Source organism: Wyeomyia smithii, chromosome 2 (genome assembly GCF_029784165.1).
Source record: "Wyeomyia smithii strain HCP4-BCI-WySm-NY-G18 chromosome 2, ASM2978416v1, whole genome shotgun sequence".
Taxonomy (NCBI): domain Eukaryota; kingdom Metazoa; phylum Arthropoda; class Insecta; order Diptera; family Culicidae; genus Wyeomyia; species Wyeomyia smithii.
In genome coordinates, this window is record NC_073695.1 from 118838311 (window position 1) to 118853783 (window position 15473).

Sequence of the window (15473 nt, forward strand, 5' to 3'; positions counted from 1 at the left end):
GTCACTCATCGTCTATCAGTGCAGTAGAACTCGATATTTATTTGTATGCAGCCAAGCCAAGTGAAGACTACATTGCCGCTGTCGACGTACAGTGGGGCGTGTTGGGTTAACGCGCAGGTATCGTTTTGCGATCTGGAACACAATCGAATTGCCGTTTGAATTGTCTTCTTCTTCTTCTTCTTGTTTCGTATTGTGGCAAAAATCAGAATTCAATATGATTATTCGGGTGCCGCAAAATACGCTGCGCCACCAGGGACAGCAAAATTCTGTACGTGTCGGTGGAAGTAGATAGCAGGGTATATAAATTAGGTTCGTTGTACAGATAAAACGCGTTGTTTATTTTTGAACTCTACACTTCGATTTTCTCATGTCCATTTTAAATTTTCTGTGAATATACATTTTTGTTTATAAACTGTAATTCTTTCTCGTAATTTTTTCCACGAACTTTCTTTGCCGCTTGGTGATCGGAGAGTGAGCCATCTTTCACAAGACAAATAAATATTGTGTAATTTCTACTAAATTGTACAGGTCTGTTTAGAAGCTTGCATTTTTGCGTAATGAAGAAAATTGACTGTATCAGAACGAATGGTATTCATCAATATCGAAGAGAATATAAAATAAATAATCAAAATACAGACCCTATTCCATTTTGCCAAACACGACACGGCAGAATTTTTCTGTTGTCAAGATTGAACCATGCCAAAAATGAACGGTTCTCTTTTCATGACTTTTTTCATAGATATTTCCACCAATGAACTAGTTTAAGTTCCAAGTCGTTTGAGGTGTCGCTTTATGAATTAAGGCTGACGACCTAGATACTTGATATTACTACCCGAGTAATTAGAGGCTTAGTACTGCTTAGATCATGATCATTATATTACCGGCACATTCAGGAACCGTTTTACCGATTCCGGTCATCCGCTTCGGTAACATAAAGAGCCAAAATACCCTTCTTTTGGAGGATGTTGAGCCTGAATTGGTTGAAATAATCAAGAAAACTAAGAAATGTGTTTTGACATTATCGCTCGTTTTTGGCACATGTGTGCCAAAATCGAACCGTGCCAAAAGTAAAACGAGCTCAAATCAAACAGAGCCTCAAATGGAAGTATAAAACTATCATAGTCCTACGTCAACTATGCGGTCGTGTCTTGGATACCACCCTCCTACTACCCCCGTTTTAAACCCCTCGTACCCCCCCTCCCTCCTTGCGGTCTTTTGACCACCCCCCTCCCTTCCAAGCGATCTGTGATCTTTTTGTTTGTTGAGTGCCAAAAATTCGTTGAATTTTTTTACATTTTTATTATTCAATTTTCAGTACTTTCTATATTTCGTGAATGCAAAAGCTTCATTCTTAACTTGGTGGCAACAATAAATTAAGATAACGTAGTCATTTCGTTGTTTTCCGTCGGTTTAGTTCCGCCTTTGTTGTTGTGCCAATCACCGACGCCCAGGAAGGCGACTCCACCCAGGACCCTAACTCACGACCCGTTATAATTAACGGACCGGCGCCAACGGCTTCACTTCCTCATGCGATGAAAGGCGTGATCCCGGAGATTTTTCGCCTCAGAAAATCTCCCGGTGTCGGCTAGGATTGAATCTAGACCAGTTGGGTTGGTTGTGAGTGGATAACGCCACCCCACAACCATCGACACAGGCTCGATTTTTTTTCGAAAGGTGAGTCTCTTCACTTGTTAGTAGCGAACCTATACATTAGAGAAATGACAAGACACTCACCGTTAAGGCAACTGTCAACATCAAAACGGGCGAGCTGTATAAATTTGCATTGCCGTTATCCGTTTTGATGTTGACAGTTGCCTTAACGGTGTGTGTCTTGTCATTTCTCTAATGTATAGGTTCGCTACTTGTTAGGAAGGTTAAAGAAGCAATTTAGGCTCAATACTATCTGTTTTTCCCTGCAAACTAAAAATGCAAATACATGTCTGTAAGTGGCAAGATTCAGCCAGTAAAAAAAAAAAACAATTTAAAAAAAATATTCAAATTGGGTCATCTTAATGGAATTTTTCATATACATTCAAACTTCGTTTTCCATTTAACACCAAGCACATTTGGTACAATCGGGGCCTCAATATAAATATTATATGACTTAATATCGTGCATTTCCACGTTAAACAGGTAAAAGGCAATATCGCAAAGTAAATATGTACGAATATATTAAATATTTCCAAAACCTGTGTTCTTGTTGATATGCCGATGAAATAAACCAAAATAATTTCTACCACTGTGCAAAAACGTGGAGAATATTTTCTGAAATTTGCTATTAATATAAACAATCACCACTCTATCTGTTTGAAAAATTCATGTATGGTATGCACAGTAAAAAATTACATTTGTTTAAATGCACATAAATGGAGCATTAAAAACCATGTAATATAACGTGTGGCATTATATTCACATGCAATGTAAATGCACCTTTTGTTAATTTGCATGCATGCTCAAAGTTTTAAGTTTATATCACTGGGGGACACCGCGTGTCCGAACCTGTGCAGATATTGCCTGAAACAACCATGGCCTGACAGGATTTGTGTCAGGGGGAAGTTCACTTCACCATGTCGTCTCCCGACCCAGCCGGATATCTCCGGTATGAGTCGGTGCGTCCATCTGCCCTTTGTGGAGTTGGACGAATTCCGCTGCCAGCGGAGCATCGAGAATGACCTTCTGGTACCTCGTATGCCCCTTGTGTCACGTTGGTCGAAACACTCTCTGTCCTCCTTGATGGCGATGCTGATAGGCATCATGCCGGACAAGACACAGATTGCATCGTATGACACCGTACGATACGCACTCGCAACTCTCAGGCACATGAGCTTGTAGGTACTTTCCAGTTTACCACGGTAACTGTTAGTACCTAGCGCTCTGGACCACACTGGCCCACCATACCTAAGTATGGACGAAACCACGCTGGCAAGAAGTCTTCGCTTGCTGCCATAAACCGCTGAGCTATTGGACATCATACGAGATAGTGCTGCAATAGCCGATGAGGCCCTCTTACAGGCATAGTCGACGTGACTCCCGAACGTGAGCTTGTCGTCCACCATAACCCCCAAGAGCTTCAGGGATCGCTTCGAGGTGATGGTGCAGTCTCCGACTCTGACCACCGCCTGTTGCTCCGATTTACGGTTGTTCACAACCGTGACCTCCGTCTTATGATGCGCGAGCTCCAGTTTCCTTGAGCGCATCCAGTCCTCGACCTTGCGTATACAGTGCGCGGCCGTCAACTCGACCTCCTTGATAGACTCGCCGTAAACCTCCAGCGTTATGTCGTCTGCAAAGCCGACGATCACAACCCCTACAGGGAACTTGAGTTTCAACACTCCGTCATACATGACATTCCACAACACCGGGCCCAGGATAGAACCTTGCGGAACTCCTGCGGTAATTGGGACGCACTTCTGACCCTCCTCCGTGTCGTAAACAAGTACTCCAGAATTTTCCAGAATTTTCCAGAATCTTGTACAGCGACACCGGTACATGGATGCTCCTGAGCGCGAGCGCTATGGAGTCCCAACTGGCACTATTGAACGCATTCTTCACGTCGAGCGTGACGATTGCGCAGTAGCGTATTCCCCTTCTCTTGCGCTGGATTGCTACCTCCGCCGTCTTGATGACGGAAGAGATTGCGTCCAGCGTGGACCTGCCCTTCCGGAAGCCGAACTGGTTACTTGCCAGACCGTGTACACCCTCCGTGTACCTCACCAGTCTGTTGAGGATGATCCTCTCAAGCACCTTGCCCGCGGTGTCCAGCAGGCAGATAGGCCTATATGCCGATGGGTCCCCTGGCGGTTTCCCAGCCTTCGGCAATAAGACCAGTCTCTGCCGCTTCCACCTGTCCGGAAAGAGGCAGTCATCCAGGCACCTCTGCATGACTGCCCTGAACAGCCCGGGGGCCGTTTTTATCGCCAGCCTGATCGCCAGGTTAGGGATACCATCCGGTCCCGGTGCCTTGCTCACCTTTAGGGATTTGGCGATCACGATGAGTTCCTCATTCGTAACCCTTGCCTCCTCCCCTGCCTCGACACGGCTGTTGTCGCTCACGGATTGGATGCTCGGCAGGTTGGCCGACCATCTCTGGTCTATGTCTGAGATACTGGAACGTCGGACGTGAGACTCGACTGCCGGAGGCCAAGGACTTGGCTCGTGGCGTGGAAAGAGTCCCTCGATGATACGCTCCAGCATCGCTGGTGATCGCTCTGCAGGCGCCAGCGCGCCTTTAGTCTTGGCCATTACGATCCTGTAGGCGTCACCCCACGGATTTGTATTGGCACTCGCACATAGCCTATCGAAGCAGGCCCTCTTGCTGGCCTTTATCGCACTCTTTAGCATCGATCTTGCCGAACTGAATGCTGCGCGGCGCTCTGTCCTCTCTTCTTCGTTTCGCGCACGCTGCATCCTCCGTCTTGCACGGAGGCACGCACTGCGAAGGTCGGCTATCGCGTCCGTCCACCAGTAAACCGGTGGCTTTCCATTCCTAGGTTGGCGAGTCCTAGGCATGGTGGCGTCGCACGCCCGCGATAGCATAGCAACTAGTTGGTCAGCAGTCGGGCGGAGCCAACTGCCCCCCTCGCGCTCCCTTCTCATTGCCTCTTCGAATACCTCGGCATCAAAGTGCGATGTCTTCCACCCGCGAACGGTCGGAGTGTTGGCTCTACCCGTCGCTTGCCGCCTCTCGTTGTTGTCTACACTATGACAGACCGCCTGGTGGTCGCTATTAGTGTAGCCATCGTCTACCCTCCAGTTCTTGATCAGTCCTGGGCTGGAGAACGTCACGTCGATGATCGACTCCGCACCATTTCTGCTAAATGTACTTTTGTTCCCAACGTTGGCCAGATCTAGGTTGAGCTTTGCAAAAGTCCCCAACAGGATCTGGCCCCTCTGGTTCGTGAAGCGACTTCCCCACTCAACAGCCCAAGCGTTGAAGTCGCCCGCCACCACCAACGGCGTTAGGCCCGTTAGCTCCATGGATAGGAGGTCGACCATCTGGGTGAACCTTTCGGTAGACCAACGTGGTGGAGCATAGCAACTGCAGTAGAACACTCCGTTTACCTTAGCAACTACGTACCCTTCTTCTGAGGTTGAGACAACCTCCTGAACCGGGAACTTGCTCGTCGTACATATGGCCGCCAAACTGGACCTATCCGCAACCCAGTTACCGTTTCCGGGAGGGATGCGGTAGGGATCCGATATGACGGCGAGGCCCGACAACGACTCAGTGGCTGCTTGGTGTAGCAGCTGCTGAGCCGCGAAGCAATGGTTCAGGTTCAGTTGCGTCACCCTTACGCCCGTGGTTTCGCAGCCGGCTTACCGGCTGGGCACCTGGGGCCTCCCATAAAGTGTTTGGCGTCCCGTTTCCCGGAACATACCATGCACTTGGGAGACTCCACACAGTCCTTTGCTTTATGGCCTGCACCTCCACATCGCCTGCACAGCTGGCTCCTATCGGGCCCCTTGCAGGTCCAGGACTTATGTCCGCCCTCAAAGCACCGGAAGCAAATGTCTGGTTGCTGTAGTATGCCCAGAGGACATACAGACCAGCCGACCTTCAACTTGCCCTCTTTCAGGGCCAGGTTAGCGTCCGCCGACGGTAGTCGGAAGGTAGCTATCTGGGTCCCCGCCGGACCTTTGCGGAGGCGGATTGACTCCTTAGCCACCTCCACCCCGCACTTCGCTTTTAGGGCTTGTGCAATGTCGCACTCCTCAGTGATTTCGTCCAGGTTTTTAAGCTGGAGAGTCACTTCTGAGGTGAGTGCCCGCACTTACACCTCCTTCCCTAGGACCTTTTCAGCTACCGTTTTGTAGGTAGCCCCCTTGTTCTTGGCGTCCTTCCGGAGCTCAAGTATCATCTCGCCAGTGCGAGATCGGCGGATACTCCGCACATCCGCCCCCAGATCCTTGAGCTGGGTTTCCCCCCTCATCTTCTTCAAGACTTCTGAGTACTTCGACCCATCCGTCTTGAGTATGAGGGCATCACCCCTACTCCGCGCCTTTTTGACCTTTTTTGGTCCTCTGACCGCTCCGCCATCATGTCGCGTCGCACCTTCCCGACGCTTCCTACCCTCTACGGTAGTCCAAGGGTTGCCCGTAGCCTCCACCTGTGCCTTTTCCGCGGTGGACCTTGAACCGGTTGGCGTGTGTTCCCGTGGGAGTAGCACGACCAATCGTTTCTTGGTGTTCCCGGGGGTCGTTTCCCCCGGGGACTGCCTCGTTCGCTTAGCGACCTGCCCCGTGGAGCAGACCGACGCGAACGAGGGGGCGTCTGTCTGCACCTCTTTAGATGCAGTCGCCCTCCCGGTCCTGGCCGCTTTCTCGGCCGCCTTCACCCGAGCTACGAGTTCTTCGTGCTCCTTTCTGGCTTCATCAATGGTGCTCCGAAGCAGGAGGAGGCTCTGCTTCAGGTCGCCAGCGATGTTTCGCCTGTTCGCCAAGAACTCGATTATGGCATCGAGTTATTCAGACAGCGCCGCCACTCTTGGCCGTGTGTCCATACACCTTTCGACGGCCTTGACTAGCAAGGGACCGTATACCGAGATGTCTGGTGTGGACACCGATAGATTCGCCGTTTTTCCACCTCCAGACTTCGCCGCATCCGTCTCCGCCTTCTTCTGCGGAGACCGCTGGATGCCACCTCGACTGTTTTTGTATTGGTCCCCTGCATTTGTATTAGTTATAAATTTCAATTTTTGGTACTGTGTGGAGGGAGCTATTCCGGCTGCGGTTTCTCAGTCAGGTTTCCTATAGCATTCTAATGCGAATACTTGCACCGCTGCCGAGGTGATGCGATTTTCTATCTGGTAAGGAATCGCACTACATCGATAGCGGTCGCTTTTTGGCAGGTTTTGCATTACAGTGCTGTAAACAGCTGCAATGCTGTTTCTAACATGCATATCAGACTTTGTTTGATTTGTCATTAACATAACTGTAGTTCAAAAAAACTGGGGACTTTCGATTTTTTCTAAGCAAAAGAGCGACTTTTCATTGAAAAAGAGATACCTTATACGCGGCATTTGGCGCAAACTATCGTATGATAACATAGGTGCATTGTATTATACATGTGGTTCATTACATTTGTGCCCAAATTGAATCATAGCAATCGACTCACTCCTGGTGTTCGCTCATATAGGTGCACTCCGGCGTGATGAATATCACGTCGGAGTGTTGAAAATAAAAGAGTAACCGGAGGGTTGCGTTAGCTAGTCGCGTTTCGGCTGGAGCCGTGAGCTATCAAGAACTACACCAAAATGTGCGAATATGATTTGAAAAACATAGCATGCTACTCGTGCTCCGGCAGGAGTGTGAAGAAGGTTTCATTTTCGCACTCCAATCGCAAAGTATGTTGAAAAAACTGATTTTTAGTGGCAACATGTAGAAAACTCCACATAAGTCCATTTAAATAGACAGATAGAAGTACAGTGCTTTTTCGATTTTATCACGGTCAAAAAAAATTTACAGTAAATTTGGCGAAACCGTGAATTTAGCGAAATGATAAAAAATGACTTTGTTGTGTTGGATTCAATTGAAATTTATGATATTTTGATTAAAAAGATGCACTTTCATAGTTGAATGAAATAAAGTTCAAGATACAAATAAATAAACAAGAAAGGGTTAGCTTATGATATTTTTCTCCATTGCATTTTCGCGAACTTTCTCACGGCTATTATACATGCAATATCAATATGATTTGTACTGTCCATTCTTTAGCATAGCTGGCAAAGTCTAATGCTTGTTTATGTGAAATTGTGGAACCGCTAGATTTTATAATTTTCAAATCCACGCTCTATGAGGACCACACTGTAGGGCTATTTGAGTTGTTAACAGATCTTTTTTCTCAACTGCTCGAATAATACGTAATTTTTGCTTCAAAGTTAATGAAATACGTATTTCACGGTTCATTTTCTCAAAATTATGACACAAATTATTTGTAACAGATATGAAACTTGGTCGCCTCAGAAAATTGATCAAATAAATTGAGTACATAAGTATACACATGCAAGGACACAAGGCACAAGTGAAAATGATGTTTCGAATACATTTTCTACAACTGTAAGTACATTATCCTTGATTTAAAGTTTTTTTTTAAAAAAACGTGATAAAAACGAAAAAAAAGCCGTGAGAAAATCGAGCGTGAATTTGGCGAGTAGTGATAAAAACGACTGTTGATAAAAGCGAAAAAGCACTGTATAGTGTCTTTGACAAAGTTTTTTCTTATGAAATGTGCTACAACTTTGCCTAACACGATGAATTTTTATATGCAAAAATGAAAAAAAAAGTGAAATTCGCTTTTCACTGTTAAGTGGATTAATCACAAAACTGTGACTTCTATAACATGAAGAATAATTAATGGAAAAACTTTACTGAAGGCACTAAAATCAAGTGTTTCGGCTCGAAATAATTTCGATCACGTTTTTGCAGCTTTGGAAACAGTGTGCGGTGCAAACGTTCCTGTGGTCTCTGTGTTTTCGGTCTGTTGTCTTGCCATGAACGGCCTCAGCCAGTTAGCTTCAGCACATACATAACAGAATTTTTTGGCACCATGAACGTCGTCAAGTCAACCATCTTCAAATTCTTCAGTTTAGGCACGTTCTTGAATATGAGGTGCTCATACCGCTTATGGCAAAGCTGTGGGTCTTCAGTACTGTCGTCTGTCAAAGCCAGCCCAATATGTGTACGATTCATCCGGAGGTGGAAGAGAACATCTTTTGATTTTGCAATTCTAATAGTTTTACCATCCTTTATCTAAATTTCACGATGCAGTTTGAATTCAGCGTGCACACTCGCTCTCAGCAGCCTATTCAACGATAGCAGACTGTATATTGTGCGGTTGTCCGACTTTTCCTAGAAAACCATTCCCCAGAAAATAAAGTATCGAAGGATTTTCCGCAGAATGAACCATTCTCCAGAATACCAAATCCCCGAATATACTAGTTACCAGAATCCTAAACCCCTGAAAGTACTAGTTACCAGAAAACCGATTCCCAGAATGCACCAATGCCCAGAAAACTATTCTCCAGCATCACCGTAATCAGAAAAAAAAAAAACATTAGTATTCAGTTATTATATTGTTAACATTCTAAATTATTTGACATTTTCAATTAACACTTGCGTACCTGACCCCTCCAGAGCCGAAAACATGAAAATTGATCGAACCTTTTCAAAAGATCACAAATTTATCATAGTTTTTGGGACAGTAGGGAACATTTGTTCCGGATTTATCGAGGGGAACGGTGGGGTTAGTACCCTTGGGTTAGTAACGGAAAGCTGAAACTCAAAAGGCTGAAACTCGAAGGCTGAAAAGTATGTATCATAAACGAAGGGCTGGATGCACAAAATGCTGAATTCACAAAAGGCTGAATGTGCGAAAGGCTGAAAGTTTTGTAATTTGAATCAGAATTGAAAATTTTGGACTCTATTGAATTCATAATTTTCCTAAGGTGACAAAGTATAATTTTTTTGGTCGCACCTTGATAAACCAAAAAATAATCTGTTCTAGTAACATGCTTTTGAGACAAATAAAGAATTAATGGCAATGGAATAGATTAAGGGAGAAGTGGAAACCTGCCACAAAAGTGTAAAATAATAAGTTTTTTTCGTTGAACATACTGATTGAAAACCATACCAATGCGGTTCTGCGTTTAATCGACGGCCTAGTCTCCAAACCTCACCACCCCTAGACAATCTACCACTTCGTATACCATACCCATAGGTATTCGTATTCTCGTATCCATAGGTATTATACCTGATGCGGCTCTGCCGCATGATCGAGGGCAAGGGACTGTGGCGGCCCCCAAGGCCGGCACTGCTCCCGCAGCCCGAGCCGGCCGCCGACCCGCCGTCGGAAGCGGCGGCCACGTGCACTCAAACAACTGATCTGTTGGATTTCCTAGGTCTATTCCAAACATAGGGGTGATCCCCTAGCTTACGTCCGAACGAGTGGTAGCGAGTAGGGACAGCATTCACCCCGGACAATCGAGTTGGCCAAAGGCCACGAGTGTGTTGCATTATATATAGTTTTTAATATAAACTTATATTTACATGCAGAAATTGGGCTATTTCATAGACCGGAAGATTTTCGGCGGTAAACATCGCATGAAAATATACCGACGTTGGCGACAGTCTGATAGTCAATACAAATAATTCACACAAACTATGAAACCGAAATAAGAAGCTTTTTGAATTTTCAGCCTTTTGTGATTCAGCCTTTCGTGTTTTTCTGCCTTTTGTAGTTTTTAGCCTTTCGTGATTTCAGCCTTTCGTAGTAGACCCGTACCTTTCCAGAGACATAGGCTTATTTAAAAACGGTAGCGAAACCTTGCTTTAACATATCAAGCTTTAGGTTTTTGCAAAACAACACAATTAACGATCGGTATTCCGCCACTTTGTTTTAATTAGATAGTCGGATTCCCTCAGCCGTGCCAGTTCTGAATTGACTGTTTATCGATGACTGCAGCCCAAGCCGGAAAGCGTATGAACTCTGGCACGACGGGCGAGCGAGCACACCGCACGCCCGCGCGAACGGATGAACGGGCGGCCCACAAAACCACACGGCCGAACGCCCCGGAGTGCGTTGAGGCAGAAGCGCTGGCAAGCCCACGGCGCAACACCCGCATGAACTGGGAGCACGCGCAGACCCGCGACCCGGCAGCCTCGTAGCCTATCGACTAGAGACTCTAAACCTTGGAGACCTGCTGCGGATTCGGTACAAGCTGTTGAGAGTTTGCGTGCCCTAGTCTTTGATTTTCAAGGTTTAAGAAGAGAATATCGACACAGCATTTTAATACCATGCTCTACCAGCCTGTCCAACCATATCTCTCTATGAAAGACTTCCATGGCTAGTATAACTGTTAAACAGAAAAGAAAACTCTTCCGATATCTCTTGTTGGCTTATCGGAGGAAAGGATTCATGTTGCCATGATTACAAAGGCGCTACAGTTTCCAGTGTGCACGCCAATGCAAACGTATACTCAACAAGCTCCGGAATTGTAACCGGGTTCCCTTTCACTCGTTTAATATATACTAGTGCAGCGGTTCTTAATTTTTTTTTTACCGCGTACCTCTTGGCCACACTTTCCAAATCAATTGTAGCCTCTGGCTTGGTTTGTTTTCGCAGAGAGGGTGAGAGTAGAGGTAGATCGCGTTATGTAGTCTAGTTCAGGTTTTAAATTGAACTATGGTTTGTTAAATTGCAACAGCCATGTTTTAAGAGCAAGATTGAATAACAAATTAAATAATATAACGAAAAATTGCTTCCTCCGCCGTTATTGATTTTTATTTCGCGTACCCCCTGGAGGCTGTGTCGACTTGTGATGTTTCTTCAGCCAAAAACGATTACTGAAAGTTCTCTGATTTTATGACTATGGCCTGGTGTCAAGCGCTTACTTATTTACTCCATGAAAGAACTAGTGTATTAGTTGACAATAAGTTGATTCAAATGATAGAATCGTTATACATTATACAAAAACTCAGTTCTAACAGATTTTCCATGTTAAAAAAATTAAAATGCATATTTCTTCGTTTTAGGATAACAGTTTTCTGAAAAAAACGGTATTTTCTGGGAAATAGTTTTCTGGGCATTGGTTCATTCCGGATAATAACTTTCTGGGTACTTTCTGGGTAGCAGTTTTCTGGTGATTGGTACATTCTGGGATTTTGTTTTCTGGGGAAAAAGCTTCGGTGTTTTATTTTCTTGGGAATAGTTTTCGAGGAGTTGTTATACAATCATATTGTGCATTTAAATAAAACTTATCAAAACGTCGCTGATAAACTGGCAGTCAGGCACACTTCCGATGCTTATTTTTGTTGTTCTCGCAACACTGCAACCATCTCAGCCGCCACTGCGCTGTCAGTCCGACTTACAAAAACAAATACATTGAATTCATTCCCGCAGTTCATGTTGTGTGAACACGCAGTTGCTCTATGTGTTTGTAAAGTCGGAAGAAAGTTCGGAAGTCGGAAGTCCGACTTCCGAACTTTAATTTAGTGCTGGCGCCACAATATCAGGTTCCTAACAAACAGTACCTACATTATGAAGACGATTGTAATTAGGTGCCGACGAAATAAACAGCTGGCGCACCACATCGGACTCCGTAACTATAGCAACCGCTTTTTCAGCTATTTTCCCAGCCTTTCGAATCCGGGTTTCTTTTTTCATCTACAACGAATTCATCAAACACCGGATATGTCTGCGCCGCAAAACCTTTCTTCGAAAAGGTGTTTGCAAAAGATGTCGACATTTTCTTTGCCATTTTCTTGTCCCGAATATAGTCCGTATAGTCGATACGTTGCATTTTTTGGCGGATTGGTTGCTTTGTACTTTATGTTAACTATTTCCCCAGCGATGTTATTTTGCAAGTTAAAGTAATAGTTATAGCAATATGAAAACCAGTTAAAACAAGTTGCAAATTGCTAAAAAAAACTATCCGATCGTTTGTACTACCAATGGTCTTATGGTTCATAACGCCAAAAGCATTGTTTCGAAAAATTGTCGTTCAGTTAAACGTGTATTTTCTGCAACTTGCTAGAATTTTTTTGTTATAAAAAGTAGCATTAAAAACTGTTCATGCAAAATAGATAATTAATTTCCACATCAACTGATGTTAGTTAGGGTTGGTTGCATGAAGTATAGTTTTGCTTTATACGATACATTGTAAAGAAAAAACTTATTTTTGATTTGCGTTGTATACGCTTACCATTTAATTTGCTTTTCTATGCGGGAGATATGTGGCGCGTTAAATACAAACAACAAAAATCACTTAAATTTGCGCAAAATAAACAACGCAAAAAAATATTTAAATTTCTTTCAAAAAAATGTATTTTAGTTCAAAGATGCAGCTGAGTGAGTTGTATAATCACTAGTGAAATAAAATACGAAAACCAGAAAATGAAAAATTGAACGAAACATTTACAGCTACGAAACTTTACATCTTACCAATTTTTTATTTTTCAAATTTTACTTATCTTTTCGCGCACATTTTGTTTTGGGTACTTGCATGTTGAGTACTTTATCTAACGCTAGTAACAGCTTCTTTCCGTGCAGCATCTTGCAACAACTGAGTATCAACTTCATCACCCGGAAGTTGGACATATCGAACGACTGAACCTCGAATGAAACAATTTTTCACTGATAGCATATGAGGATATTTTTCTGGGTCTGTTACGCTGATATCTGTTAGTTTTATATTAAGGTATTGATCAACCGAGTGTAATGTTCCGCAAATGCTGTAAGTAAAGAACTGTAATAAAAACGGACAACCAACATGAAAAAAAAATACCTTAAATCGTTTTTCAGTTCTACCACGACGTCCTTTCCAACTAACGACTTGAAAAATGAGTAAAATAACTGTAATAGTAATCTATTTTTTTAAACTGTTATATATTTTATTTTGTCGAATTACCATATTATCTTTTTTATAATTGCCTTAGTTTGTAACAAACGGAATAATTGAAATTACACTACCAAGTTGCGCCTAATCGTTAGATTGTTTACAACCAGTATGCTATTGCTATTGGCCCTGACGACTCTGTTGATATTGATTTGGTTTTTACTTGTGAAAGTGAAGGAGGGAAATATTTTTGCTTTTGTTTTCACACATAAATTGACAATTGCATATGAGAATTCGCGTAGGTGCGAACAGCCTTAAAAATCTCTTTTACTTGTGTCAGGGCCAATTGACAGTTTATTTCAAGTGTCTGACACGGCTGTATCTCCGACCATCAGAACATCGCAACTATGATGTGTAGAGATATAGTGTAATGTCAAAAAAACGCAAAAACGCTTGTTCAATTTTACTCTAAATTGAGTAGAAATTACTCACTTTTGTATTTTGATTCAAATGTCAAAAAATCAGTAACCTTGATTAACGAAACTGAGTAGCTTTCACTCAGTTTTCATATTTTTCTGTTTTACTCACTTTTGGGTTACCGTTCATTAAATATCAGTTTACTGTAAACAAAAGCTAGACATTAAACAGTTTCCTGTTTGTTTCGCTCGTTCGTACAAGGAATTGGTTTTGGAAGTACTGAACTAATAGTCACAATAATCAAAATCAGCTCTTTGATATATGAACCATAAGTTAAATCAATGTGTGCAGCAGTAGTGAGAGAACGAACGCGAAGTATGTGTAAGTGCATAAGAACATCGGACATGTCGCGCTAGTTCGAATAAGTTTTGTGTTTGTTACATTGATTAATATTGATTTTGCAACATATTGATCAAGCTATTTGAGAGGTCAGATTGTATTTTTAAATCATGGATGAGACGGTAATGCTTATTCTTCTTGTAACATAGTCGGCTCCTATATAGCTGGAAGTATACCGAGGAAAAACTAAAAATGTGTCTATGTTTGGTGCTGGGTTGTTGGTGGGAAGTGCCCTTACATACAGTCATAATACCAGAAGGAATTCGTTCTTTGTACGATGAGAGCAATCTTGAAGTTAAATACGTGGGCACCTCCCTAACTCCGGACAATAGACACAGCGCTGATGAGCACTTATCCACAATTATGCTCTCGCTAGTGTTGGGCTTTATCTTCATGGTGCTTTTCAATAAGATGTCATCGCGGCGCAAGGAAGGATCCAATGAGCGTACCAATCTGGTAAACTACAGTTCCCGCACAACTGTTAACAGAATTGTAGCTTCTTTCGGCGAAGCTATCAATGCGGAAGATACGGAAATAATATAAAATATTAATTATCAAATTGATAGGAAATAAATCAATAACATTTTAACGATTCTTCTTATGTTGTTTTTAAATTTAAATTTCCGAAGTTCTAATTGTTTTCTTCTGCGTAGGAAAGTCAAATTAACGAAACTGAGTAACAGTTACTCAGTTTGGCTAATTCATGCTGTATTTGAAATGAGTAAGTAGTACTCAGTTTTTGACATTTACTTAAGTACTCAAAAGTGAGTAACTACATAGTTACTTTGTTTAGGGTAGATCCACTTTTAACGAAATTGAGTCGAAATTTACTCAAATAATTGAATGTATTGCGTAACACTTATAATATGTCCGTAAATGTATAAATTTTTTTCCCGTGCTGGGTATTTTCGCCACTGTGACCAATTTTTTGATATTTTGTAATGTGTTGTGTGTATAAATTATTACAACCACGAACAAGATTTTTTCAATATATTTATATTTTTTTTCTAATAACGTATTTTGGCAGCACTGCCGAACCAGAGTCTATTAGCGAATTTCTTTATTCAACTGCGTCAGGGCAAATCTGCCGAGCGATAAAAAAACGGCATTGCCATTCACGAAGCAAGTAAAAAAGAGATGCCAGATAATTGTTTACGAACTAAGCTCGTGCGGTGGTGGGTTGAAGCTGACAAATTTTACAGTGCGCTTCGGGCAGCACGCTAGGTCAAAACTGGGTCAAAATCAAGCGAATAAAGAAGGGTGTTGACAGCAGTTAGTGCGCTTCCAGGTCAAAACGAGGTTAGCTGGTGGAATAAAGAAATTCGC

General features: G+C 43.1%; 2 protein-coding genes across 2 annotated transcripts in view; both read right to left on the reverse strand.

The window, feature by feature from the left end:
• Positions 1-9707, reverse strand: part of LOC129719847 (uncharacterized) — a 12898-nt gene extending 3191 nt beyond the window's left edge. The window contains exon 1 of the mRNA XM_055671255.1: positions 9675-9707. Coding sequence (XP_055527230.1) covers positions 9675-9707 — 33 coding nt within the window. The remainder of the gene's footprint in view (positions 1-9674) is intronic.
• Positions 9708-12925: 3218 nt separating this feature from the next.
• Positions 12926-13636, reverse strand: LOC129722950 (U6 snRNA-associated Sm-like protein LSm2). The gene is made up of 3 exons (XM_055676828.1): positions 13404-13636; positions 13281-13348; positions 12926-13227 (listed from the first exon to the last, which is right to left on the reverse strand). Exons 1-3 carry the CDS (start codon positions 13404-13406, stop codon positions 13011-13013), a joined length of 288 nt encoding a protein of 95 aa, XP_055532803.1. The 5' UTR covers positions 13407-13636; the 3' UTR covers positions 12926-13010.
• Positions 13637-15473: the final 1837 nt, after the last annotated feature.